Genomic DNA, 26110 nt, shown 5'->3' with positions numbered 1-26110 from the left:
CAGGAGGCAGAAACAGCCAATACTAAACCCAAGTAGGGCTCCTGCGGGCAGGGCGGCACGACTCATACAATAATTTCTCTACATCCTCATAAAATTTAAAATTCCAATATGTTAAGTCCTTACTTTTGTCTTTTCCATTTAGTTGAAGTAACACTGGTTACAGTGCTGTCTGTGATTCAGAGGCTGAGGCGCACACCTCGAGAAACTGTTACACCCTCAGATAGTCCTTCATATTCTAAACAATTAGTTGCTTATTCAACTTTCAAACTGCTATAGGAAACACTAATTACACACATACGTGAGATATAGAAAAAACAGCTAAGCTAAATAAAACAAAAACTTTTAGATTACAAGATCAACGGTGGTTACAGAAGGGAAGGAGAAGGACAGAATTGGACGCTCGTGGTAAACTCAATATGTATACACACAATGATTTCCAGTGATGAACACCTGCAACTTTTATGTTAAATGCAGTGTTACTTCAATTAAAAAAGGCATCAAATTAAAACATTAAATAAAACGCTATAGGGACATTTAAGCCTTTCCTACACCTAAAGTCTAGTGTGAATTTATCATATATTCTGTATAAACTGAGTCACAAGAATGTCTTCCTTTTATTTGTACTGAGTCTCAGGAGCAGTGAGAATGAACAAATGTGAAAAAGCAGCATAAGACAAAAATAAAGCAGGCGATACTGATTAAATAAAGCCCTGTTAAGTTAGAGTCTTTCAACATAAAATAGATTTCATATTGAAATGACACAATTTTGGAATCACCATTAACTTTATTTGTCACTCTTACAGACACTGGTCCACTTCAACATGAAAAGCAGGCAGCATCTACTTCCACTTAATACTCTACAGAAAGACGTTGTACCACAAACCACAGTAACTTACACAGGGGGAAAGTTACTGAGATAAAGATCTTATATTCATGCCCCATGATGTCCCCCCAGTATTAGTTTTTGTGTATATAATAACAGCATCGATAACTTTACAAAGTCAGTTTCTTCTTAGATCAATGTGGTATTTTTAAACCCTACACCAGACCTGGATCACCAAACTTTCAGAGTAGGTTTTACAAACAGCTCTGTTCATTCAATCAGATACAGTTCCAAATCTAAGCAACCCGTTCTCTTTCAGAGATATTTACATTAAATTAAGACACTTACAAGAGGTTCACAGAATATCACTGCCCAAATATTTGCACCTATCTTGTGTAAGGAAGGTAAGCATTCATAAGTTCTCCAGTAAATTCAGTGCATTTTTCCAACATAAATAACACAAGCTATTCTAAATGTCTTACATTTATTTCAGTGCATATTTCCAAATAGTAAATGGAATGAAATTATATTAAATGGTTATATTATAATATTCAAGCATATTATGGAATCTATTTCACATAAACCAATTCACATCAATACTCTAATTCACTCTAGAAAACATCACAGGCACACACAAAATAGAGAACAAAGTTTGCTTTTTTTATAAATTTAAAGTATACTACCAACTTTAAACTACACCAAAAGATTAATTTAACAAAATAGCAAATTCCAAACCCCTTTCCTAAGTGTGGCGAGAGGAAAGTTCAATCCATTCGAATCTTCTGATTTGTCATCCTATAAATGATGCTATCATATCCAGGATCCATGTTCCAAATGTTGTAAGAGGTAATAATCACAGCCAAGGCTAAGCCGATCATAATCCAAAGAACCAGGTTGAAGACCACTGAATACTCAAAATTATACTTATATGCAAGGTTATAAGGAGTTGTTGGAGGGCCCTACAATGAACAAAAGAAGATAAAGAGGGAAGAATTTTAAGATAGGAAATTACTCTAATTCAGTAACTATTGATTAACAATTATTTGTAAGTGGTACAACAGTCTCTAAAAGGGGATCTTCCTGGAAAAGACAAGCTCTCTGTGGGTAGAATTGTAACTCAGGCCAACCACGTGAGAAAATCTAGACACACCCACGAAGTTGAAGGTGTACAGGTGTACGTACTCTGTGGTCCAGTGACTTGACTCCCTAAAGGAGCATTCTGACTTATGTAGCGAAGGACACAGACAAGGATGTCCGTACAACGGAACACAGAGCATCAAAGAGACTCAATGACAGCTGTCTTTATCAGCCCTGGGCTCTTAAAGGTATCTATAGTATGATCCAATTTACATAATCTCTAGTACAAGTAAGACTTAACATTTTTTATGTATAAACATCTAGGGAGTCGAAGTACAGAAAAGCAAGGGACTGGTTATGCAATACTCAGGACAGCAATTACCTCTAGATGATGCAGGTAGGGGAATAAGACAAAGGGAGCTTTGGAGAACAACTTGTCTCTTCAGTTACGTAGTGTTAAAATTCTTTTTATTCTTTATGTTAATCATTATTACATATTATTTTTAATTTTTACAAAAGGCTTTATTTATTTATGCATACAAGAACTGGGGTACCTGCTAGAGGTGCGGGGGGGAGGGTGAGAGGATTCAACAGAGACAGAGTGGGGAGCAGAACAGGCAGATCAACTGAAATCCACTGCTGAGGGGAGCAGCGGGCAAGACAGGAGAGGTCTGCTGCACCGTGTGGGTCACTCCCTGGTCGGGGATAGAACTAATCGGCTGCGGACAGCTTCATAGTGCTGCGCTTTAACCACTGTGCCACCAGGGAGGGCCCCGTTATTACATGCTATATACTTATCTACGATCCACTTGAAATGTACGTCCTTCTGGCAAAGGCAGTAAAAACTTGGTTTAATCTGGCTAGGAAATTAAAAAGTAGGAAAACGGCAAGACAGAGAAGCTACTGAGAAGCCAGCTTTGAACCCACAGGCAATAAGAAGGCACCCACAAGTTTCAAGCAGGAAGTGTCAAGATCAGGTCTGTCTTTTCTTTCCTTTTTTTGTAAATGGGTTCTTTCTTCACTTATTTTAAGTGCATAATTCACTGAACTTTAGTATATTTGCAGAGTTGTAGTCATCATCACCACAACCTAATTTTAGAACATTTCATCACCCTAAAAAGAAACCTCAAGCTGAAGACCTCTGTTTCTCTGGGAGCAGGCGCGACTGTCAGCATGGAGCTGAGACAGAGACTGGATATAGAAGAGTAATTAACGTTGACGAGAGGTGATGAGTCAGAGTCTGGAGGCAGGGGCAGAATGATATTCCAAGAAATGGTTGGTACCAACCTCCCATCTCAAAATATTAGTTTCAGTCTGTCAGGTTTAACAAAATGTAAATCTTTGATTTTAGGCTACTTATGTACAAAGTGAATTCACTAGCTTATAAGTAAAGACAATCTAACAACATCTCCTGATTCTTGCCCTTACCACATATGCAGTAATATGATACTACTTTCGAATAATAGAATACTGTCTATTAAAGCAGCTGATCTATAAATTCAGCCTAATACTTCAGAGTAGATAGAATTATTCAACTGTGTAAAACTAGCTTCTCAAAATCCCAAAACACATGTACCTTTTTCAAATGGTAAACTTCTCTTGGGAGTGACTTCATGCAAAATTAGCAGGCCTAGTATGGACCCAGAGAGAATCTTAGTCCTTAAAAGGGCTCCCATTAAGTTAAATTTTGCTTTTAAAAACTTGCTTGACTCCTTCATTTCTTTAATCAGTTTAAATCGTCGTTTTATGGTCCATACCCACATTCTATTACTTGAAGTTCTTGGGGGGGGGGGTCTAATTCTGCCACCTGAGGTATTAGCTCCCATACATTCTCTGCAGGCTGGTTTCACCTGTTTTATACAAGGTTCTGCACTCACATTCATGAAACCAGCTATGGGGGTCCTCCCTCCTCAGTGGCTCGCTAGCATGGGGGGGGATGTGTCCTGCCAGAGAGGGTTTACATTTGCTTCTGGCTGGTGCCACGGGTTTTACCAGCCTGCGACTTCCTAGGATTTATGTTCCCAGGTAATGTAAAACTGAGCCCCAACCCCACACAAAAGTGGACCTGTGGTTAATAACTGCCTGGGAGAAATCCCCCCCACCCCCAACAGCCCAGTTACACAGAGCCCAAGCTGACTTTCTGTCTCCCTCTGCTGGGAGGCAAACTGTTTTCCCATGGACCCTCTCACTGAGTCCTTTCATGGCCTCAGCTTTAAGTGGTGGGGGTCACTCCAACTCCTACCCATGTTCAGAGACAGAGATGCTGTTTGCAGGTTTCTGGTAAGCGAACTGCACATGTCTCTAAGGCAGCCAACTTTCTACAATGTTCAAGTTCCTCTTCAAGGTCCTTAAGGATTGCCCTTAATAAACGCAAAAGTAGTGTTTATTGTTTATCCATCATTTCTAGATGGTCTTATAGCAGGAAAGTTCTGAGAACTGTTTAGCCTGCCCTGCTGTCTTAAGCAGTTCCCTGACCTGAACATATTCTCACAGCATGTATCATTTCAAGATAAGGCCAGTGTGGCCGAGCAGATGGGGCTACGTGCTGGTAAGAAGCTGGAGTTCTATCTGAGGATAATCAAAGCCTGAAAAGGCAAATAAATCCTCCTCCCCCCATCTTAGTTCATTTAAGAAAAGTGTTTATTGTTCCATAAATAGAGACCCTTCCACGTCAGTTCAATTTAGAATGAAATAACCTCAAACCAGTCATGTCTAGATTACCTTGAACTAGTATTACCTTTGATTGCTTTACTCCAAATCCCCTCCCAAACAGGGTGGGGGATACAAATGGGCCTAAAGGGAAGTATCTATAAATGACTGGGAATCTGATCGCTCCAAGAGGTGAAGCCAACTGTGAACAATGTTCGGAGTTTCTACACTGCTGCCCTTGTGCTTGTGCATGTGTGCACATATGCGCACAGACACATTTTACTATGACTTGTGGTCTTACCTATGACCCCCTAAATTGTAAACTCAAAGGAAGATCCAGACCAAAATTGCAAAAGATCAAATTATAAAGCGTGTCACAGCAGGTCCAGGAAAATAAGAACGCACCACATAAGGCAGCTCCGGAAAAGGACACGTGAGCAACACCAGTCTCTCACATGAACGTCAGCATCTCCTTGTAACACTGACATATGAATGATCTTACTGGCTTTGAGACAGCCTTCATCCCTAACTCAGATTCTTGCATTATCAGATTATGTTCCCAAAGAAGTGAGTATCAATGGCAAAACACACTTGTGTGAATAAGAAAGCTAAGTTTTAAGTGAAACTGGCTTCAGAGATTTACTGACTGCTCATTCATCTTGCCCTTAGGTGATAAGAGATGTAGATGATAAAGACTTGTTGTTTTTTTAAAGTTAATTTTACAATTTTAAAGCAGGATCTAAAAATGTACTCACCTCTTCTCTTGTTTCAAGGATAGTCCTTGTCTTCCTCATAAGGGTTGTGTCAAATGATTTGACAGTCACTAACTCTACCACTGCATTCCCACCATAAAGACTGTACATGTCATCTGCAAACTGAAGTTACTGACATTACTATGAATCTCAATTATATTCTAATTAAAATTGCCGTAAAGTTAATGTGCAGCTACAAGAACATATACTTATCTATATATTCATGAAAGCAACTATTTTAAATAGGAAGGTCTAAAGCTTTTCATTATATTAAAATATCCAAAAAAACAAATAAAATACCCAGAAGCGTTAATTTTCAACATATATTTAAATGTTCAAAATACAATTACTCTTAAAAGATGAATTTGCTGGCATATAAATTGGGCAAAGGGAGGTGTGAGATCTTCCGAGGTTGCCTCTGGGAAATTACAACAATCCACAAAGGTTTAGCTATGCCACTCACTGAAGAGATGCAGGCAGATAACTTCAGGAGCAGAATCTACTGAACCCGGCACTTCACTAAGTATTCTTCAGTCACATCAGTGTTTACTTGGGCAGGGTATCAGGTCTGGATGATCTAAGTTTGCAGATGGATGGTGATGCCAGATGCACAGATGTGAATGTACTTAATGCTACAGAGCTGTACACTTAAAAATGGTAATAGGGCCAATATGTCATGTAATTTTACCATGATGAAAACAGTATGCTAGTTATGCATACAGAAATGCCCCTTTGGGTGCTACCCCAAAATACACCTTTGACCTACTTCATCCCTGGCTGTTAAAACTGGCAGGTCTCCAATAAAGATAAGGCTGCCATCAGCAGTGTTTCACTAAGATTTTTTCCTTTAAGAGGCTATAAGTGAAACCATCATACCCAAGCCTCTCATAGCCCATCAACAACTTACCTTTTGTAGAGCATCAACAAGGATCTTAGAAGCATCTCTGAATTGCTCAGAGTCTTCTCCATATCGTTTCCCAATTTCATCCAAACCTGCCAACTCCAGTGAATACAAATCAGGGGAATGATCCTTGGCTAGATGCTTGTGTCGAGACAACTTATAACAACAAAAAGAAGTGAACAAAGCAAAGTCAAATACAGGCAGTGGAAGTTGTCCGCCTGACTGAACGTGCTGAACAGAACCGCACCAGGACGCACGACATACAAACAATCTAAAATGGTGGAAAACGGACCTGGTATGACCAGGAGCTCCTGATAATCCCAACACTAATATGTTTCTAGGAACAGTTATAAGACTCCCTGATTATTTAATAGAAGCTCTTTTAAAAAGTCTTAGTTTAAAAACTTCAGACACGGGCCAGCGCATGAAGGAGCAGATGGCTAGACCAGTTTGATCCTGGGAGAAAATGCGTCCCCGCAGCCCAGAGATTACCCCCCTCCTACGGCCCTCCCAAGCCACCTCAGCAGCTCCTAGCACTGTTTCCAGGCTCCCAGAACCAACCCTGCTGAAAAAGCAGAGGTGACCATGTCAGGTGCTAGCACTTTCACCAAAAAGAGAATATCCTTCAGGCAAATCTGTCCCTTTCCTAATTTGGTTGATAGCACTAGTCTAAACTGTTATTTCTTTTTGATTATAGCTATAGGAACTAAAAATCTTGATGCCTGACAAAAAATAAACAGCCAACTCAGGAACTACGACCGGGCTGCCTTTATTTCCAGGTTTGTCTCTTGGAGAATATACTTACTATCTCTCCTAAAAGCAGAAATACAAAATAACTTGAATGTAATATGAGATGAGTTCAAAATTCCCAATATCACCACTTTCTCAACTCACATGGTACCATAAATCCAGCACATATTTAAACCAAGCTTGAACTGGTTACACTATCACTCAAGGATTCTCTAGAATCCTAGAAGTATCTTCTGGAACCAAAACAAATGGGACTGAAAAATTCATTAGACTCTCACTTACCAAACTTGAAATATCATGTAGCACTTGCAATTCAGAAAGAAAGAGCAAATCAACCTGCAAAAGAAATGGCTATTACTTTAAATACATGTCAGATCTGTACTTGCCCATTATCAATATAAGGGCAATAAGTAGAGTATGTGAAGCACGTAAGTGAATTTATGAAACAACTGTCTTCGAACTGGTAGGTTCACATCAATTGAAAATGCATAGAAAACATTATTTCCTAACAGAGGGAATAGCCATTTCCTGCCATAGTGGCTATCACTCAAAAGTAGTATTTCTGATAAAGCATTCGAACTTTTAATGTGGTTTTCCCTCAGGGCATCAGAATATTCTGGTCCACTGCAATGAGGTTGTGTTTGCCTACTTCCTTTCAATACTTTCTATATCGGAGAGCAAAAGACGCTACTCCTGGTCATCCACAGTAGATAGAGAGGGGAGAGACTGCAACAAGGTGACTTGCCATGTAGGTAAGAGGGCGCATGAGCAGGTGGTAAAGCTGACAAGAGGCAAAAATAAGGGTGGCTCCTTCCACTGACCGTCAAGAAGGAGTCAGAAAAATGAAGTTACACATCAGAAGTGGCGGTGAATAATGGCTTCCATTCAACAGCCACTAAGTGGATAAATGTGACTTCTGACCTCTCTGAATTAACTGGTGGCAACCTTTGTGCTACAATGTGATACTATTTACTACAGCTCAATTCACAAAGTCAGTTAACCTGTGAACTTCGCAAGAAAATTACAGTATGAAGGAAGGAAGGAACCTAGTCCGGAGCAAATTTGTAGAAGCTTTCATTTTCAGCTTCAAGTTTCTCTACAGGCAGGAATATAAAAAGGGGAGACTAGTGATGATGTTCATTTATTAATTCAACACTTGCATTACTTACTTCATTGTTCCTACTCAGTGAATTGAGGGGAAGTGAATTGAGAACAGAATTTTCTTGAAACAGACGATTGCGGAGTTGTCGTAAAGTTACTGAAAGGTCTTCAAAAACCGAGTTTGCCTTCCCCACCATATACACTCTCTGTGTAAGAATCCAAAATTTTAGTTACAGTCCACAGATTAATTCCAATAAACAGCAGTTCCCACGAAATTAGTTTAAAATTTTCATTACTACTAAGTTTATTTTTAAAAGCATCTTAAAAACTCAGCACTTACTTCCTCACTGGGAGCCAACTGCAAAACTACCGGAGTTTCTTCAGAAAACAGAGAGTGAATGGAATTTGCAACACTGTCAAGACTAAAAGGAACTGCCTGAAATTTAAGAGTAAGATGTTAATTACTGTCAGAACAAGAAGTGGGAGGAAGAAAGATCATTCAGATGGTGTTACAAAACCCCTGAAACTTTAAAAACAAATAACCCCCAGCATTTTTGTATGGAAATTCAAAAGACCCAAATCCTATCCAAAATCAAAGAGCCCTTTTGAGGGCTGGGAAGAGTAAACAGGCCCTGGGGGCCAATGAGTTTCTGTCTCCCAACAGTACCTAAATTGGAAATAGCTGAGACAAGGGACCCACCACACCACTTCCTGCTGGCTGGTCATGTGTTTTAAGCATCAACATACAGGTTTCAATATTAAGCATGCCACAATTTATGTATATTTTACAATCAAGTATTAGCATGCATTTAAGAGGCCAGAGGAATTTGAAGAATTTAATTTATCTGAAAAGAAATAGGGTCTCATTTTTCAATTCAAAAACATCTAATTAAAGATTTACAGCTGTCTTCAGATAGACTAAACAAGGCATAAAGTGTGTCACAAGAATTCTGAAGACCTGACGGTGTGAACCTAAGGCCCTGATGTGGGGGGAAAAAAAAGAATTTTGAAGCCTTCATCTCAGGACCATGAAATATTAAATTAAAATAAACAGCTGTAAGTGAAGTCTATTTCTTCTTGAAATTTTTATTAAGTTATACATGCAATATAGTACGTAAATCTTGGGGTAATAAATAGCTCAATTTCAGATACATTCATTTGACCCAACAAGATCAAGACACAACATTCTCAGCACCCTAGAGGCCTCTCCATCTACTCCCTCCACCTCCAAGGGTAACTAAAATTTTATCTTCCCTATAAATCTGCTTTTGCTCTCCATTTTGAAAAATAAGCTATAGTAATTTTCCCTTTCAAAAACTAGGCCCTCCCTGGTGGTGCATTGGGTTAAAGCACAGCACTAAGAAGCTTTCCACAGCCACTACAGCATGAATTTGCTCCCGGCCAGGGAGCTGACCCACATGGCGCGGACCTCTCCTGTCCTGCCTGCTGCTCCCTTCAGGAGTGTATTTTGTCAATCTGCCTGTTCTGCTCCCCACTCTGACTCTGGTGAATCCTCTCACCACCCCTGCACCTCTGGCCTGTACCCCAGTTCTGCATGCATAAATAAGTACTTAAAAATATTTTATCCTCAACATCATTATATTAAAACATGCAGTATACTAATAGTGTTTTTGTTTTAGTGGAGACTTCTTTTTTATTTTATTCTTTTAATTTATTTTAACATCTAGTGGAGAATTCTTAAATGTGGCCTTTTGTTTTTAAAGTAATCCCCTTTACTTGTTAAAAGGCTCATATTTATAAGTAGCTAGTTAATGCTAATGTGGCATAGGCAGAAATAAATATTCCATAAATTACATAAATCTGATTAAATCCCACCATTAAAATTAAGTTTATCAATTTTATGATACTGTGAAGTAAAATCCATTTGTTCTCTTATCCAAGGTTCATATTAATAACTCTTCCCAAAATTCTCTTAAAATGAGTTAACGAGTAACTGAAGGGGAAGAGTTCAAAGTTGCAGAAGCATAATGCTAGCAATGCCAAGGCAGCCACAAGTGCCCTCCTTCCGCAATCATACCATCCACCTCTCACGCTTGGGGGAATCCGAGAACTTGTAACACACTCTCCAGCCTCATCTCACCCAGTGAAATGGCAGGAAGTTGAAGATTAAAGGTAACACATCCCCTAGCAATCAAAACTGCAGAAAGTACTGCATGATGAACACAAGGAAAAGGAAAAAACTACAATATATAGACCTCGCAACTCAAAGGAAAGAAGTAGGAGTCCTGATCCCGACTGGACCCCCGAGTGCCATGGGGCATCTTTCCCCACTGGAAGTGTGCATGGGCTCGCTCACCTTCAAAAAGCTCTGCCTCAAGTTGTGGGTGTGGCCCTCTGCAACCTGAGCCGCTCTCGCCGCCAGCTGCAATGTGCCGCTCTCCTACATGCTGCACAGAGCACCCTGACGCTGGCTCACCTGCTGCAGCAGTAGTGGTGGCCACTGCTCTGTTATGGACCAGAAGAAGGCAGAGGGTACCCTGTCTTGGACAGGCACTCTTTGCTGTGCTAGCCAGCATGAATGCCAAATACATGAAGAAGGTGCTTCTGGGGTGGACAGCAGCATGTGGTGCCTGGCCTTTCAACCTTGTCAGTATCTATGTCCTCTTCCTGCCCCGCTCCTGCTGCTGAGGGGGCTCAGGCCCTCTGCAACTTTACCCTGTTGGAAGCGCCCGATTCTCAGGTATGATGACTCTAGGTGGCTGTTTGGCTTTGCCACTGGCTGTGTGCCAGGACTGCAGAACAAGTTCACCAGCCTCCTGACCCACGTGTCTGGCAAGGCCAAGGCCCATACCCAGAGTGTACTGGCTGCTCTTACAAGGTGAACAAGAGATTCCTCTGCTCCTACACTTGGGTCAGGGGCTGGGACATGAGAGTTCAGTAAGAATCCAGCCCCAAAGAGAAGAGCAGCCAGCGACCCCGGGACAGGCCAGAGGCTGTGCTGTATTTGAAAGTTGCCAAACCTGACTCCACCACCTTTACTATTTCTGGGTTTTTGTCCTCCTACAGGAACAGGGGTCCCCATGGAACCAGTCAGTTATGTTCTCTGGAAGAACACTGGCTCTTAGGGAGTAGGAGGGGAGCAGCACCCCTTCTGCCTACTTCCCAGGGGCTCCTACCTCCACATGACCTTTGGGGTTGCGGATGGGCCACAAGGAACAATTCTGGCAAGGCTGTTACAGGGCAAACCCCACCGGAAAGGGGTGGCCTGACTGTGGGTCCTCACCTGTGTGCTTAAAAGGGACTTATAATGAGCCTCAACTGGAGGCACACACAAAAGGGGAATATAAAGAAATGAAGGGGAATAAAGGGTAATAAAGGTGAAATAAAGAAATGAGTAACTAGGGAGACAGAGAGAGAAATTGGTTAATGCAAACTACTAGCTTTATTGAGCTGGAACCCCAATAAGCATGCTGAAAGCCAGCAAAAAAGCAAGGGTCCCCAAGACCCACATGTCTGGTTATATACCCAGCCTGGCTGCTTCACTGCACCCTCAGTTCCCAGCAGTCCTCCCTTCCGTGGTGATGGCAGTATGGGATTTGTAATTCTTCATGTCCTGGATCTCTGCTCTGGGGTGGGGGTGAGGTCCATAAAACCTGTTTGTGGAGTTTGGTCAGGACATGTTTTCCCCCAACAAGGCCATTAAGCCTTCAAGTCTACTCAGGACAAACAGTCAAGTGATCCCACCCTGGGCCACGGAAGGATTTGGGAAACCTATTATCTCTGGGTGCTGGCGTAGGCTTAGTACTTTTGACAGCTCCCCCCACCCACCACACACACAATGTCTTCCTCTGGAGGAAAGTGGGCTGGGCTGAAGAAATGGACCAGTGTTCCATGTCCTTCTACAGAGTCCCACAGGCCTCGTGAAGGGAACAAAGGATCCAGCCTAGCCCTGTCCTGGCCCTGACAGCCCCAGGGGCTGCTGGGAAGTGGCCTGAGAATGGGGTATACCATGGAAAAGCAACACTTCCCCACTGTATGCACCCCTTTTCCAGTTTTTGAAAATAGGGGAACTATATACATCTTTTACAGCTTAAAGCAGGGACATTAAGCTCTCCCCGCTGCACTGACACAATTTTATCTGCCTCGCTCCTCTGCCCCTGAGGCAGAGCTACCTGGTCCAGGTAACAGCATTCTGGAAGTGAAGCCAGGTGCCACTTCTCTCTTTACCCTAGTCAGCCTCCCTGAAAGCATCACCCCCAGGCAGGGCTGATGGAGCAAGAGTTCCGAGCTCAGAGCCTCCCACCTCAGCTGTGCTGGGCCCCGCAGGTCCCTGCAGGGCAGGTGTCCAGACTGGAGCCTCTTTCCTAGGAAGATGATAAGCAAACAATGCCAACCCTCCAGGAGGCTCCACCCTGCTGGCCCCAGGTGACTTTCACAATCCCTGTCTCAACCACCACTGGGAGATAATTCCTGAGGTTTTAGTCCTTACAGTAAAAAGGTTGGGGAGGGTGAATCACTTTCTTCTTCAGTCCCCCCATAATCCCAGAGATTTCTAATGACGCTGATAAGACCTGATGCTCTGAATTGTGTAATTTAATTAAAAACTGGAGTAAGACAAAAAAGGGGAAAAATTCAGCTGATTAAAATCAAGTTAACTGTCTTTTTCCATCATATCATAAGTATATGCATGGTTGTCCTGCAAAACAAGGAAGTTTCTGAAGCTGATGACTTAAAATTCTAATAAAAACGGCTAAGCTAATCAAATAGAAGTTTTGTTATATGGAATTTGAAGACATTCTCTTCTTTTCTATTTTGTGGTTTTTGCCCTGAGCCTTAGATCATTCACCACCTACTGCCAGGAAAAGTATTAGAACTGGTCAGTCCTGGTCTAGCAACAATATCAGCTCTTTTCACAGCTTCTGCTCATATAAAATGAGATAAATCTGTTTAGGATTGCAAACTAACACCTTAATGGCATTTTGAAATTTTATATATTTACTTTAAAGGGACCTTCCAAAATGATATTCACAGAAACCACATGACAACTTTGAAGACTAAAGAAGCTTTTTTTTTAAAAGACTATTTATGCTTACAGAACTGGGGTACAGACCAGAGGTGTGGTGGGTGAGAGGATTCACCAGAGACAGAGTGGGGAGCAGAACAGGCTGACTGAGAAGTACACTGCTGAGGGGGGCGGCAGGCAGGTCAGGAGAGGTCTGTCACGCCATGTGTGCCATGTAGGTCAGCTCTGGGGCTAGAGATGGAACTTGTGGGGCAGTGGCTTCCGAGAGCTTCTTAATACTGTGCTTTAACCCTTTATGTCACCAGGGAGAGCCCAAGAAGTTTTTTTAATCCTTGGATTTTTTACTGTTCCTTCCTTCCACTGACTCTGACTTTTTTTTTTTTTTGGTTTCTTTAGCTCATTATTTTCTAATCTTTTAAATTGTTTAAAATATGCATTTGAAGTTATAAATTTCCCACTCTGTACCACTTTAGCTGCAACCTAGTTTTTTTCATACAATCCACTAATACACAATTCCAGATAATTTCATAACTTGCACAATGATTTTCTCCTCAACCATGAAGTATTTAGGGGTGCATCTAATGTCAACATTCTGTCTTAAAAAAAATTTCACCCTTCCCTCATTTCCCAATTCTAAGGTACCTATTTCCAAATCCTGTTTCCTTTTCTTTTTCCCATCATCTCTAAAATATGTATTACTACATCTGGATTTTTCAGTATGAGGCAGTATCTATTTACTGCCCATTAGAGAAAACAAGGATTTAGCTCTCTACAGCACCAGCCACAGCCCCTGTCCACACATAGCCTGTTTCCATCTCTCTACTCTCCCAAAAGTTACATCATGATTTCATCGGGTCAGCACCACCTATTTACTACAACTATATAAACACTATTTTCTGCTTAGCTTATGCTACACAATTAATGTTTTTTCCATTCCTGTTTTTCTGGTTCCTCATGGCAACAGTGAAAAACGCGCTATTATTCTGCTCTCTTGGTAATGTTTAAGATCTTCAGCGTCGTTCATGGTTCTTCAATTTTATTACGTGTAGGTGTTCATTTGCCTTTAGCCTACGGGTGCTTGGTGTGTTTTAAACCTGGGGTGGGATCATGTAGTTTTTGCTTGTTTCTACATTTTTAACTTATTTTGTTATATCACGTTTAACAGCATTATGGTCAGAGATGGTGGTTTATATGATACGGGTTCTTTATTGTTTGTTGAGATTTGCCTTGTGACCTAGTTCGTAAGCATTTTTTTTGTAAGCATGTCATGTGTGCTTAGAACAATCTATACTAAACCACAAGCAAGTCTAGGGGAAAAAAATCCCATGTGTATGATGCTTCAATCTTATAAGACTGCAATCTTATATTACAGTCAAATTTGAAATTGAAAAATTAAAAATTCCTCACACAGGACACACCCTGGTGGCATCAGGGGTTGAAGCACAGCACTATGAAGCTATCACAGCCACTGCAGTACAAGTTTCATCCCCGGCCAGGGAAATGACCCACATGGCGCAACAGACCTCTCTTGTCTCACCCACTGCTCCCCTCAGCAGTGTATCTCAGTAGGTCATCTTGTTCTGCTCCACACTCTGTCTCTGGTGAAGCCTCTCACCCCCCACACCCATGGCCTGTACCCCAGTTCTTACATGCATACATAGATACATCTTTCAAAAAAGAAGCACTAAACACTTCTAAATAACTCAAGGATTGAGGAGATTAGTACAAATCATGCAATGTTTACCAATAAAAGGACCACATATCAAAAATGTCTTTCAAAGGCCCAATAGTTTCTATGCCTTCCTTTATTCTACAAATTGAATGCATGTATTTTCAAACTTCTTTGAGACTGGTCTATTATCTGTAGTTCTAGGGGGGAGGAATCCCATTTGCTGCACCTGCTGGCTTTCTCATGGTCTTTTTTTCCTTTCATGTGTTTTATAAATTTGACTCATCTTCAACCTTTTACCAAAGGAGCCCTCAGAGGCGGAGGTGTCCCCTGTGGGTGGGTGGTGTGAGTCTGGAGCACACTGCTCTGCGCGAACAGTCTATCACTCCAACTTCTCTTAGGGGATTGATTCTTTGGGTCCTTCAGACAGGCCAGCTCCCCGTGGTAGCCCCAGGCAGCTGGGGTTTTACTAGTCCTCCTTTCAGGAGCATGACAGTATTTTACAGTGCCTGGCTTACCGCAGGGTACAATCTTAGCTTCGGCTCCTGCGCACCACTGTGGCTTTTGTTTCCTATTCACATTTGGCACCTGTGTGGCTGCCTTCTTTGAAGTTTCGCAGTATACACAAGAATGCGTTGGTGACTTCCACATGCTTGCAGTGAAAGGCAGGCCTCTCACAACAGCTCAATCAGTTCTACTGCCTGAATAAGTGAGCCAGCAAAATAGACTCCAGTTTCCTCTTTACATAAAAATGAGGTAAAATTCTGAAGGAAAGGTGACACGATAATGCTCAAGAAAATGTCAGCAGGATACACCCTTAATTGGCTTTTCCTTTTTGAGCCTTTGACTATTTTGAGTGGGGTACTTTCTCTACCTGTTAGAAAGTAATCTCATTCAGAAAATAGCCAAGTCTCAATAAACATACAACCCTCATGTAATTTAAAAAACAAGAAAATGTGTTTCACTTATCAGTGCATTAAGTAAAGACAAAAAGGTATGCTCAGTACACAATTCATCATGATAGCGACAATTAAAAATGCATCTCTTTAATTTTTTTTATTAAATACTCACATTTTCCAAAGGGTACGAAATGACGCTGCCCTGGGGTAGAGCAAGTTTGTCCACCCCCTTCACCATCACCAGAACTGTAGCCCGAGGACGATGAAACAGATTCCCCACGGCAAGTCCTGGCCAAGAAAGGTCCTAAACATTGAAAAGAATGAAAGCAGCTTAAATATGAACTCAGGAAATCATCCCCTCATGACATCTGGGAAGTGGAGTGAAGGGATTCTGGATTGACAGTGGTAATGAAAATTCCCAGGAAAAGCAAGTATTTTCTTGAAGGCAGGAGTTGCAATCTCCTAATCAACGATACTGACTTCTACCTTCTTCATTTTCTAAAACAGTAAAATCTACTAGTAAGTCATCTCAAACTTTTTGTGGGGGAAAAAAAACTGGCAAGAAAATAAAACACGGGCACTTTTCAAATTCCGGATTATAAAACTATTCTCATAAAACCATGGCCATTTTCGTCCACCACATCATTTTTTGCCCTTACTATAGCATCACTTTTATCTTTAAAGTGATGTAGCAAGACTGTTGATTTAAACATTCTCTTCTGATGCTTCAAAAATAAAACAAAATTCCTGCTAGAATTGATTCACCTTAGTTTACTAGTAACTGTTTCTAAGTTATTTGACAGCCATTTGTAGTCAAATTTAAGTTCGTAAATTTCATTCGTAAATAAATGGTCATGTTTAAGTGCGGAGACCAGGGACTCCTCTCCCCAAACGCCCCTCACTCCCCAGGCCCAGCAGGGAAGCAGTTCCCAAACTGCTCTGGTTGCAGGGGCACTCAGGACCTAGGAGGGAAGTACCTTTGAGTGACAGATGGTATCTAGAGACCACATCAAAAGCACCAAATGTATACAGTGGGAGGAGATGATAAACACAAACTTGCACTTCCTTTCTTCTGACCCTGAGCTTCAGGTCACACATGCTGAATGGATGTAGGCCCCTTTGCTAAAATCAGGCAAGCAGCCAATTACAACAGGTTAGTCTTAATTCTAGGAAACTAAGGTCCTAGGCTGTCCCAGTTACTGGCCACAGTATGGTCCTAAACTCAGGCAAGATATACATACATTTTGTCAGTCATAACAAATTGCAACAGACTGAATGTTTGTGTCTCCCCAAATGCATCTGCTGAACCCCTAGCCCCCAATGCAATGGTATTTAGCAGTGGGGCCTTTGGGAGGGGATAAGGTCATGAGGGTAGAGGCTTCAATGAACAGGGTTGGAGCCCTCACAAAAGGGACCAGGCGAGCTCTCTCCCCGCCATGTGAGAATACAGGAAGTCAGCACTCTGCAGCCTAGAAGAGGGTGCTCAACAGAGCCTGACCATGCTGGTTCTCAGATCTTGGACTTCCGAGACCCCAGAACTATGATGAACTTCTGTTGCTATTATAAGCCACTTGGTCTATGGTACTTTGTCACAACAGCTTCGCTTCAAGTGATTAAAATTCAAATCTTTATTATATGTACTGAGAAAAAATTTTATATCCCAAGTAATGGGACAGATGCATTTTCTCCTATATTAGAGCTTCACTACTATGAATAAACTATTACAAAATTAGTGCTCTAGAATGATTTGTTTCATAAGCTGAGCTGGAAAGACTTATCTAAAATTTTCCTAACTACAAATAAGTTTTACTTTTGCAAGCTGTACTAAATGTGCTTTGCTTTCTTGGATTAACAGAAATTTTAAAAACTCAGACACAGATCCAAATTAAAACCAAAATACCAAAATACACATACTTCTTTCACAGAGAAGCCCATAGACAATGCAGCTACATCTGGGATTCGTTCTCCAGGTATTGGCCAATTTCCATCTCGGAAAACAACAGACCCGGGTGATCTTAATATACTAAACTCGTTTCCCAAAACACCTGAGAAGAAAACATAGCAAATGAGTGATCAGCGTCATAAATCTTGTGCATTACACTGAAAACAGAAAGCATGTTTCTCCCTTCTTCACTGACTTAGCATACTAACTTATGATTGGACAAAATGCCAAATCCTAAAAATTTAAGTTAATAAATTCTGCTGTAACAAAGGTCTAAGCATGAAATAGGAATCTCTTAATGATCTAAAAGCCTTCCTACAGGCATCCTTAACAGGGGCATGTGGCAAATTTGGCAAGGATTAGAAATCAACTGCATTTTCCCTGGAATTTACAACACAAAGACGTTGGCACAAACTAAATGGAAGAAAAGGAACTTGAGCGCTTGCTTCCACAACATATACACTAAAGTGGGAACGAGACGTAATAGATTAGCATGGTCCCTGCACAAGGGTGACATGCACATTTATGAAATGTTCCTTGTTTTTTCCTGTCCAAGTCCTATGTTGGCCATGACCTATGAAGTCGATCAGTGGGAAGGTGCATAATGACAACTGAAATATTTTAGAGCACAAATAAACTCATTATACTATGGTCTAAAAAAAGGAAACTTGAAATCTGTAAACTATTTCTGCCATCACCCTTGGGAGGTTAGTATGTCTTGGGATAGATCACATCATTCCTTATGTCCCACAGGCAAACCTAGTGATGTCGGGACAGTCAAATAGGGGGGTGGGTGGGAGGGAGGTGCACTTGTTACCAGTCCAAATACAGAACACTTTGTGCTTTAGAAACAATGCCCAGTAAATAGTGCTTTCAATGCATGTATCAGGAGAGTGAGGAAAGGTGTTCTGACACTCTTTTAAGTGTTCTAGACACAATTTCTAGCCCATGGGGGTGATTTCCCACACCAATGAGCAATTCTTCAAACACGAGCAGGGGTTGGAGAAGTCGACTCACTTCTGACACTACCCAGAGAGAGCATAGATTCCACAGGGTAAGGGTGCACTCAGGTCTAGGAGACTGCTCCCACCCTCCTCTGCTCAGTTCTTTTTTTTTTTTAAGATTGTATTTATTTATGCATACAGCAATGGGGTACAGGCCAGAGGTGTAGGGGTGGTATGAAGATTCGCCAGAAATAGAGTAGGGAGCAGAACAGGCAGATCCATGAATTACACTGCTGAGGAGAGCAGCAGGAGAGATGAAAGGTCTGCTGCACCATGTGGGTCACCCCCAGGGCAGGGATTGAACTCGCATTGGTGGCCACAGATTGGCTTAGTTCCACAGTGCAGCGCTCCAATCCGCTGTGCCACCAGGGAAGGCTCCCTCTGCTCAGTTCTAGGCGACTGCCCCCACCCTCCTCTGACTCCAGCAAGTCCAGGCTATAACCTGTGCTTCTTATGACGGGGTACAGACTGACAGTTTCCATGGATTGCCTCCTTCCCTGGGCTTAATTAATTTGCTAGAGCAGTACCCAGACCTCAGAAAATGTTTAACTTACTAGGGCACTGGTTTATCACTGGTTTATCTGTTAATAAAAGGATAAACTCAGGAGAGGCAGATGGAAAAGACCCACAGGTATGGCACGGGGAAGGGAGAGGCACGTCCTGCCTTCTCGAGGCCCGCCATTCTCCTGCACTGCCACCTGTTCTCCGCCTGGAAGTGCTCCAGAGGCCCTGCTTCTGTTTTTAAAGGGGCTTCTTTCATTAGGCATGACTGACAAACAAGGCACAGGCCAGTGGTGATGATGCAACCTCCAGCCACTCTCCTCTTCTCCCCAGAAACCTAGGGATGAGACTTCAAAATTCCAAACCTCTATTCACAGCAGGTTCCTCAACAGCCAGCCCCCAACCGTAGGTATAGGCCAAAGCCACTCACTAGCTTAACCCAGCTGTGGTGGAAAGGGGCTTGTGACAACAAGAGACCCACTTCACTTATGGCTCTGAAGTCGCTTCAGAAACTGAGAACAAAAGAAGAGCAAATGTCGGAAAAGATGCCACCAGTGCTCTAGTTGTTCAGGACATCCCATGGGTCTGGGAGCCGTAAGCCAGGAACTGTGGGTGAAGATTAAATATATAAGAAATGTATTTATTTGGTGGTCTGAAAGCAAATACATGTATTTCTTATAAACCACAGTATCACAACAGGAACAGAGACAACTAGTCTAGGGAGACAGGGCCTGGAATTACAAGGCAAAAGGTGAGAATAAAGGGATCATTTCACGGGCCATCCAGGGCTAAGGATGAGGAATTCGGCCTCTCTCTCCATCGGAAGTTTACCCAACAGTGCCTAGCTTACACTAGGCCAATGGAGACTCTTGGATTGCTATCAAAGATCAGCTCCAAGTCCAAATCAAATCTACACCATGCCTAGTATGGGAAAATCAGACTTTAATAAATCATCACTGCTATTCTTTTGACCTAAGTAAACTACCATTAACAGGACAAGGGACTAAAGCTAGCAGCAACACTAAATGTTTTGGGGTTACAGTACTGACAATAAATACAAGGCCTCAGAATGGTGCTGATACAACATGAAGAGTTAAGAGTTTCAACTCAGTGCAACTGCCAGGGCAGGAATTTCCAAACTGTTCTAGCTGAAAGTAGGGGAAAAAAAAAAAAAGAGCAGAATGGGATGGTCCTCCGAAACTGGTAAGACATTTCGGTTCACTAAAGTAGCAGTTACTGCAAGCTCTAAGGAAAACGGGGCAGCAAGAGACCTGTACTTTCCAAACAGCACACACATTAACACACACACACACACACATGTTTAGATCTGAAGACAGGCCTGTATGCAGACAAGGGCCAACTCACTCTGTCCCAGTAAAGATACATGAAATTACTTTACATTAATTTTGTAGTTAAAAGTCACTGCTGTGCTTGCACAAGTTCTTAGAGATCCTGCACAAGGGGCTTAGAGATTGAGAAAACCTAGAGTTATGTAATCCTACCCGGAGAAAGGTTATCTCATCCCAGCTGCTGCTTAACACGGGTATCATCTGTCCTCTACCTGACTATGACAGTGAGGAGGGAAACACCCCTAAGTTACAAGGAAGACATTTGATGGCGATCACCTCCGCTGTGCCAACATAGCCCTTTCAAAAGTTTTTCCTTGTACTGAACTGAAAGCAGCTTCCCAGCTTCTTTCAACTTCCTATTTTATGACTCCAAACTCATTCTCACCAGATAACCTCATCTCTAGCTTAGAGGAAACAGAAAATTCCTCCAAGTACCTGCTTGTCCTCTACTACAAATTTATCAGCACAAGTATCTGCCCTTATCTCTTCTCCCTCCACAGGCAGGCCTTCTTAGAAACCATTCATTCTTCTGTTACTCAAAGTTCACTAAGCCACTATTCTGAAAAGACATGTGAGGCTACGTGGCTATAGGTCTCTGTAAAATATAAGCTCCACAAGGGCAGAGATTTGTCTATATTGCTCACAAAGCAGCCCCAGTGCTAAAACATGCAGGTGCTCAATAAAAACTAATTGAGTGAAGGAAATCACATCATGCACTAACAATTTCCCCCTCTTATCTGGCTCTTCTACACTCAGCATAAAATACACTCAGTGTTCCCATTCTAAAATTAAAACCACAAAAACCTCCCTTAGTCCTATTGTAATGAGGTGGATTCCAGGAAAAGGGGAGGGGGGTTCTAGGTTCCCTGCCCCACCCAGAGGAGTGTGGACCTGAGCAGGGAGGAGGGGAATCTGGAGAGAAGTCTGAAGAGGATGGAAGCAGGATGGAGGGCAGAAGGTGACCTGAGGGAGGCACGTGGAGCAGAGAGAGAGGTGAGGAAGCTGCACTTGCTTCTTGGCCCTGGACTGAGTGAAACAGATGTGGGTGAGACCTGTGGGACGTTGACTATGGCAGCATTTTCTTGATTTTGATTGTGCTTTTCCTCCCAGACTTCTCTGGCCATTGCTGACCCTTTTCTATGGGTCCCGGCCAGAAGGTGCTTTAGACTTATAACACTACCAGCCTCCACCTGCCTCTGCTTCCTTTCAAAGGAAGAATCCTGAAAGGGTGCTTCTCTGCTTCTTTATTTCATGTATACTCCTAACCCACAGCTTCTGATCCACCAGCCACAGAAACAATTCACTAAATTCACAGGACATTTTTCAGTCTCTACTTAATCTTCCAAAGCATCTGACACTGGCAACAACCTCCCTGTATTGCCTTTGGAAGTCCAGGCCCCTGGTTTTCCTTCCAATCCTTTTGGCTGCTTCTTGGTTTCTTTCCCTTCCCATCCTTTCAAGTAACAAAGTCCAAACTTTAGACTTCAACCCTCTCAGTACAAAATTTTAAAAGTAGTTCTAGCCTGTATATGTCTATACTTAGAGACACTTGTAAGATTACACTTCACAATGCATTACAAAGCATACAAAAATAGAGATTTTTTAAGAGTGAGGTTTTTTGTTTGTTGTCTTTTTTTTTTTTTAGTATTTGTCCCAACTTAAGCATAAGTCATCATCAGACAAATCCAAATCGAGGGACATGCTGCAATTTTTCTGGCCATCACTGCCTTTAAAATGAAATTTTAAAAGGATGTAAATTAAGTTCTAGTACATTATGTCATTCAACAGATCACTCAGCATACTCCACTCAGGGGATCTAAAGGCTCCATTCTTGACCCTCACTGCTTTTCAATTCTACATCTCTCCACAGCTGTGGCTGCAAACACACCAAAAAAAGTTATTTCCAGCACACCCTGCATTCTGTGGGGCAGCTCCTCCTCCTCCATGGCTCCTTCAAACTTATCTCCTATACTCTGCTTCCACTCACCAAAGTATGTGATATTCTGCATTCAAACCTCTGTGCTTCTATACATGCTTTTCTGTCTAAATGCCTTTCCTTTCCACTTCAACCTTGTGAGGCACCTACTTGAGGGAAATTCCCTCAGCACTCCCAGTCTGGGTTACAGAGTAAGCATCTTTCCCTTCGGAAACTCCCACCTTACTGTACTGTGATCTATGATTGGTACATGAAATCAATGTGAAAAAGTAAACAGGTCCGACTTTTATCCTCTGTGGCCTCAGTGGCCAAATCAAATACCTCTCCCACATGACATCCTTTTAAATTCCACGTTGTCTGTGCTTGGCTTTTCCTCTCCAGGTGAAACACCTGAATTTCTCCAACTACGCCTCCTGACACGGTATTCATAACCGCACTTTCCATCCTCCAGTCTCCCTCTGGATTGGCAACACTATTTTAAAAAAGCATTATTTTTTCCAGGTAGAGAAGTCAGGGCTCTGAAAGTTGTTTTCCATTAAATCACATTTAGTCAGTGTGGAAAACAGTACTTTAACCTCATCTGACAGGTTCGAGCAATGCAAAAACTGACAGGATCAGACTCTTGGTCTGTATAAACTAGATAATTCTAGTTAAGAAAGCATGCTCAAACCATATATGGGGCCCTCCCTGGTGGCGCAACGGGTTAAAGGCTGCCAGCCCTGCAGAGTTGATTCACAGGGTGTGGCAGACCTCTCCTGACCCACCCGCTGCTCCCCTCAGCAAGGTCATCTCTGTTCTGCTCCCTACTCTGTCTCTGGTGAATCCTCTCACCTCCCCTCCACCTCTGGGCTGCACCCCAGTTCTGTATACATAAATAAAACAATCTTAAAAAAACATAGAGAAGCAATTTGCCTCAGCCCCAAAACAAACAAAAAACCCTAAGCCTTTTGAATCAAAATAATGTTAATTGTAACCTGGAATTTGTAGCCTGGAATTTCAATAACTGTCCAGCTAAACCACAATGTCAAAAGAAAGATAGTTCTAAAATTCAAAAACTGTATTTCAATAATGAATATTAAACTCCCCACCCAGCAAAGTAACTTACTAGATAGGTCAATGACCTTTCCAGAAGCAGACACAAAAGGAACATGACAACCCAAAAACGTGTGGGGTATGAAAATAAATGGAACTGTTATCCACACACAACCCTGGCTATCTGCAGGAAAGGAAAAGACCTGCAGATTTCCAGAATATCATTGGTGTTTACCCCACCGCAGCATTATACCACCATTCCAAAGGCAGGCCTCCCAGAGCACCTCACACTGCAGGGGCATCCCTCTAATTTTAACCTATAGTTTAAACTGACACACCCGACATGCCTCCAAATTGTTCTCAACCTGGTCTCTTGGTTGCCACTGCCTGGAACCCCTGTCCCAGCCCTCATCAGCCCCCACATCCTCACACAGTAATAGCATGTCCATTATCCGTGCCACATCACATATACTGGAAAAGTACAGTGCTCCGGAACCAGCTGCTCTGGGTTTAATGCCAGCTCTGCCACTTACTACCTATGAGGTATTGGGTCATTTATTTAGTCTCGATCACTGTAAAATGAAGATGATATCCTCTTCAAAGGATTGCTGTAAAATTAAACGAATCGCATGAAACGCAGGAAAAGGTGAAATATTAGCTGACTTACAGTGCCCTCGCTGAATGCTAGGGAACCCAGGTTCCACTCCCAAAGCTACCACTTATTCGACATGTGACCCTAAGAACATGACTCACGTCTCGGTTTCCAAATTCTTCAAATTGGGAACTAGGACAAACTATCGAGTGGGGGCTGTGAATTAGCCTCTAGAAATAATACAAAAACAATTACTCCATCTCCAACTTTTGTATCTTGAAACATAAATGAGTAAGGAAAAAGATATTTCACACATTACTGATGACAACCGCTAGAAATGAGGACACTGGAAAATGCAAAAAATTGCAGCAGCTAAGTCTGCCTTTCCCCGTTTGCAGAGGGTTGTGGGTCCACAGCTATTTGAGAAATGCACCCCCATTTTCTGAAGCGCCTCTCGAGCCGGAAGAGGCAGAGCCGACCCGAGGCAGGTGGGATGACCGGCGGACGCACCTTCTTCGTAGAAGCAAAGGGTGGAGACCGACTCAGGTCCCCCCACGCAACCAGCCTGGCCCGGCCACAGGGGGCCGCGCCGCCACCCCGCGGGTCGGGGGGCTGGAGAGGGAGAATACTAGGGCAAGGCCGCCGCTGGCTGTCCGCACTGCGGCACGCGCCCCGCAGCCGCCCACCCGCGGCTGCCTCAGACCCCCGGGACTCAGGGTTCCCGGAGAGCGCCCCCCCGCCCCCGGGTCCTCACCCGCCACCAACAAGGACAGGAGCACAACAGGTACAGTCATGGTTCCACGGCGGCCGCGCAGGATAACCCGGAACAAGGCGGCGGGACACGAGCGACCACCGCAGCGCCAGGGGGTGACGCGCTCTAGCTCGTCCCGACTCCCCAGACCCGCCCCGTCGTCGCCTCCGCTTTCTCCACCAATCGCCAGTCACGCAGTGGCTTGCGGGAGAGACGTAGTCTGGGCACCGTCAGTCTGATGGGCGGAGCCTAATGTGATGGATGGCAGCACCTGCCAGTAGTAGGCAGCAATGAGACCTGGGCAGTCCCGCCCCCCGGCCCGTGACTACCGGTCACGAGATGGGGGAGGGGAGGAGGAACGGGGGTGGGGCGAGGAGGACGAGGCCGGGCACGGGTGTCCAGGGATAGAGCCCGGCGGGTTGGGGCTGCCACCCGAATGGGAACCCTTTGACCAATCTCGCGTGACAGTCCCCCAACTGGGTTGTCTGTCTTTCCTGGTCGCGTGGCTCCGCCGAGTTGCCCGTGCAGCTGTGAAAGCGGCGAGGTTGGTTTCGTGGTGACGCTGGTTTCGCGGTGACAATTACACAGATGCTAAGCACCTGCTGGGAGGAAGTCGGGTGCCTGGAGGAATTGATCCCTGCCCTCCAAGCAGGGTGCCACATAAAATAAGAGGTGTCCGGTTAGGTCTGAATTTCAAGTACATACAGAATAATTTTTGGTCTAAGTGTGGAGTAATATTTCCTGGAACACACTTATACTAAGAAAAGTATCCTTTATCTGAAATTCAAATATAAGAGGGCTTCCTGTATTTTGGTTTACTAAATCTGGCAACCGGCCTCCTAAAACTTGTCAGTCTGCTGGCAGTGACTGGACAAGAACAATCATAAGTTCCTTTATTCGCTGAATTCTAAGTGAGGAATAGATAGACTAATTAGACCAAGATCCTCCCTTCCCACAACTCGTAGTTTTTGCCTATTATTTGAAGCAAGAAGTGACACGGTGTAGCGTCTGTGGTCTGAAAATGATACTGCAACTGATGACCTTGACAGATGGGTGTGATTTCAATATGTAGGGGGAGATTCCTCTAAGGAACAAGAACGTTAATAGGTGTGGCAGGTAGAAAGCATCGTCAGAGTAAGTACTCACTGTTTAACCAAAGCAGAGGTTTATAGAGGAGGCACATAGAACTAAAATTTTCAGTCAGGACCATGTTTATTGGGGATATTGAATTTTCCCTAATGAACTACACTTGTCCTGGGTCCTTATTTCCAAGATGACCAGCAAAAGGAGGAACAATAACTGGAAAAAAAAAAAGAGCAGTTCCACCTGCAGCCAAGGACAAGTTCATAAAGAAGTTTAGCATTGGAAGCCTTAGGGATATTTTCAAGGCAAGTGTCT

At 43.0% G+C, this 26110-nt stretch overlaps 1 protein-coding gene across 1 annotated transcript; it reads right to left on the bottom strand.

Moving 5' to 3' along the window:
• Positions 1-764: 764 nt before the first annotated feature.
• Positions 765-24862, bottom strand: ATP6AP2 (ATPase, H+ transporting, lysosomal accessory protein 2). Its single transcript, XM_004689951.2, has 9 exons — positions 24716-24862; positions 17520-17650; positions 15778-15909; positions 8394-8489; positions 8122-8259; positions 7235-7288; positions 6209-6358; positions 5305-5424; positions 765-1782 (listed from the first exon to the last, which is right to left on the bottom strand). Exons 1-9 carry the CDS (start codon positions 24753-24755, stop codon positions 1588-1590), a joined length of 1056 nt encoding a protein of 351 aa, XP_004690008.1. The 5' UTR covers positions 24756-24862; the 3' UTR covers positions 765-1587.
• Between the last annotated feature and the right edge of the window lie 1248 nt (positions 24863-26110).

The sequence above is a fragment of the Condylura cristata genome, unplaced genomic scaffold (genome assembly GCF_000260355.1).
Source record: "Condylura cristata isolate star-nosed mole 26May11 unplaced genomic scaffold, ConCri1.0 scaffold00027, whole genome shotgun sequence".
Taxonomy (NCBI): Eukaryota; Metazoa; Chordata; class Mammalia; order Eulipotyphla; family Talpidae; genus Condylura; species Condylura cristata.
The sequence above is the reverse complement of the archived record's forward strand: the minus strand, read 5'-3'. Positions and strand labels throughout refer to the sequence as shown.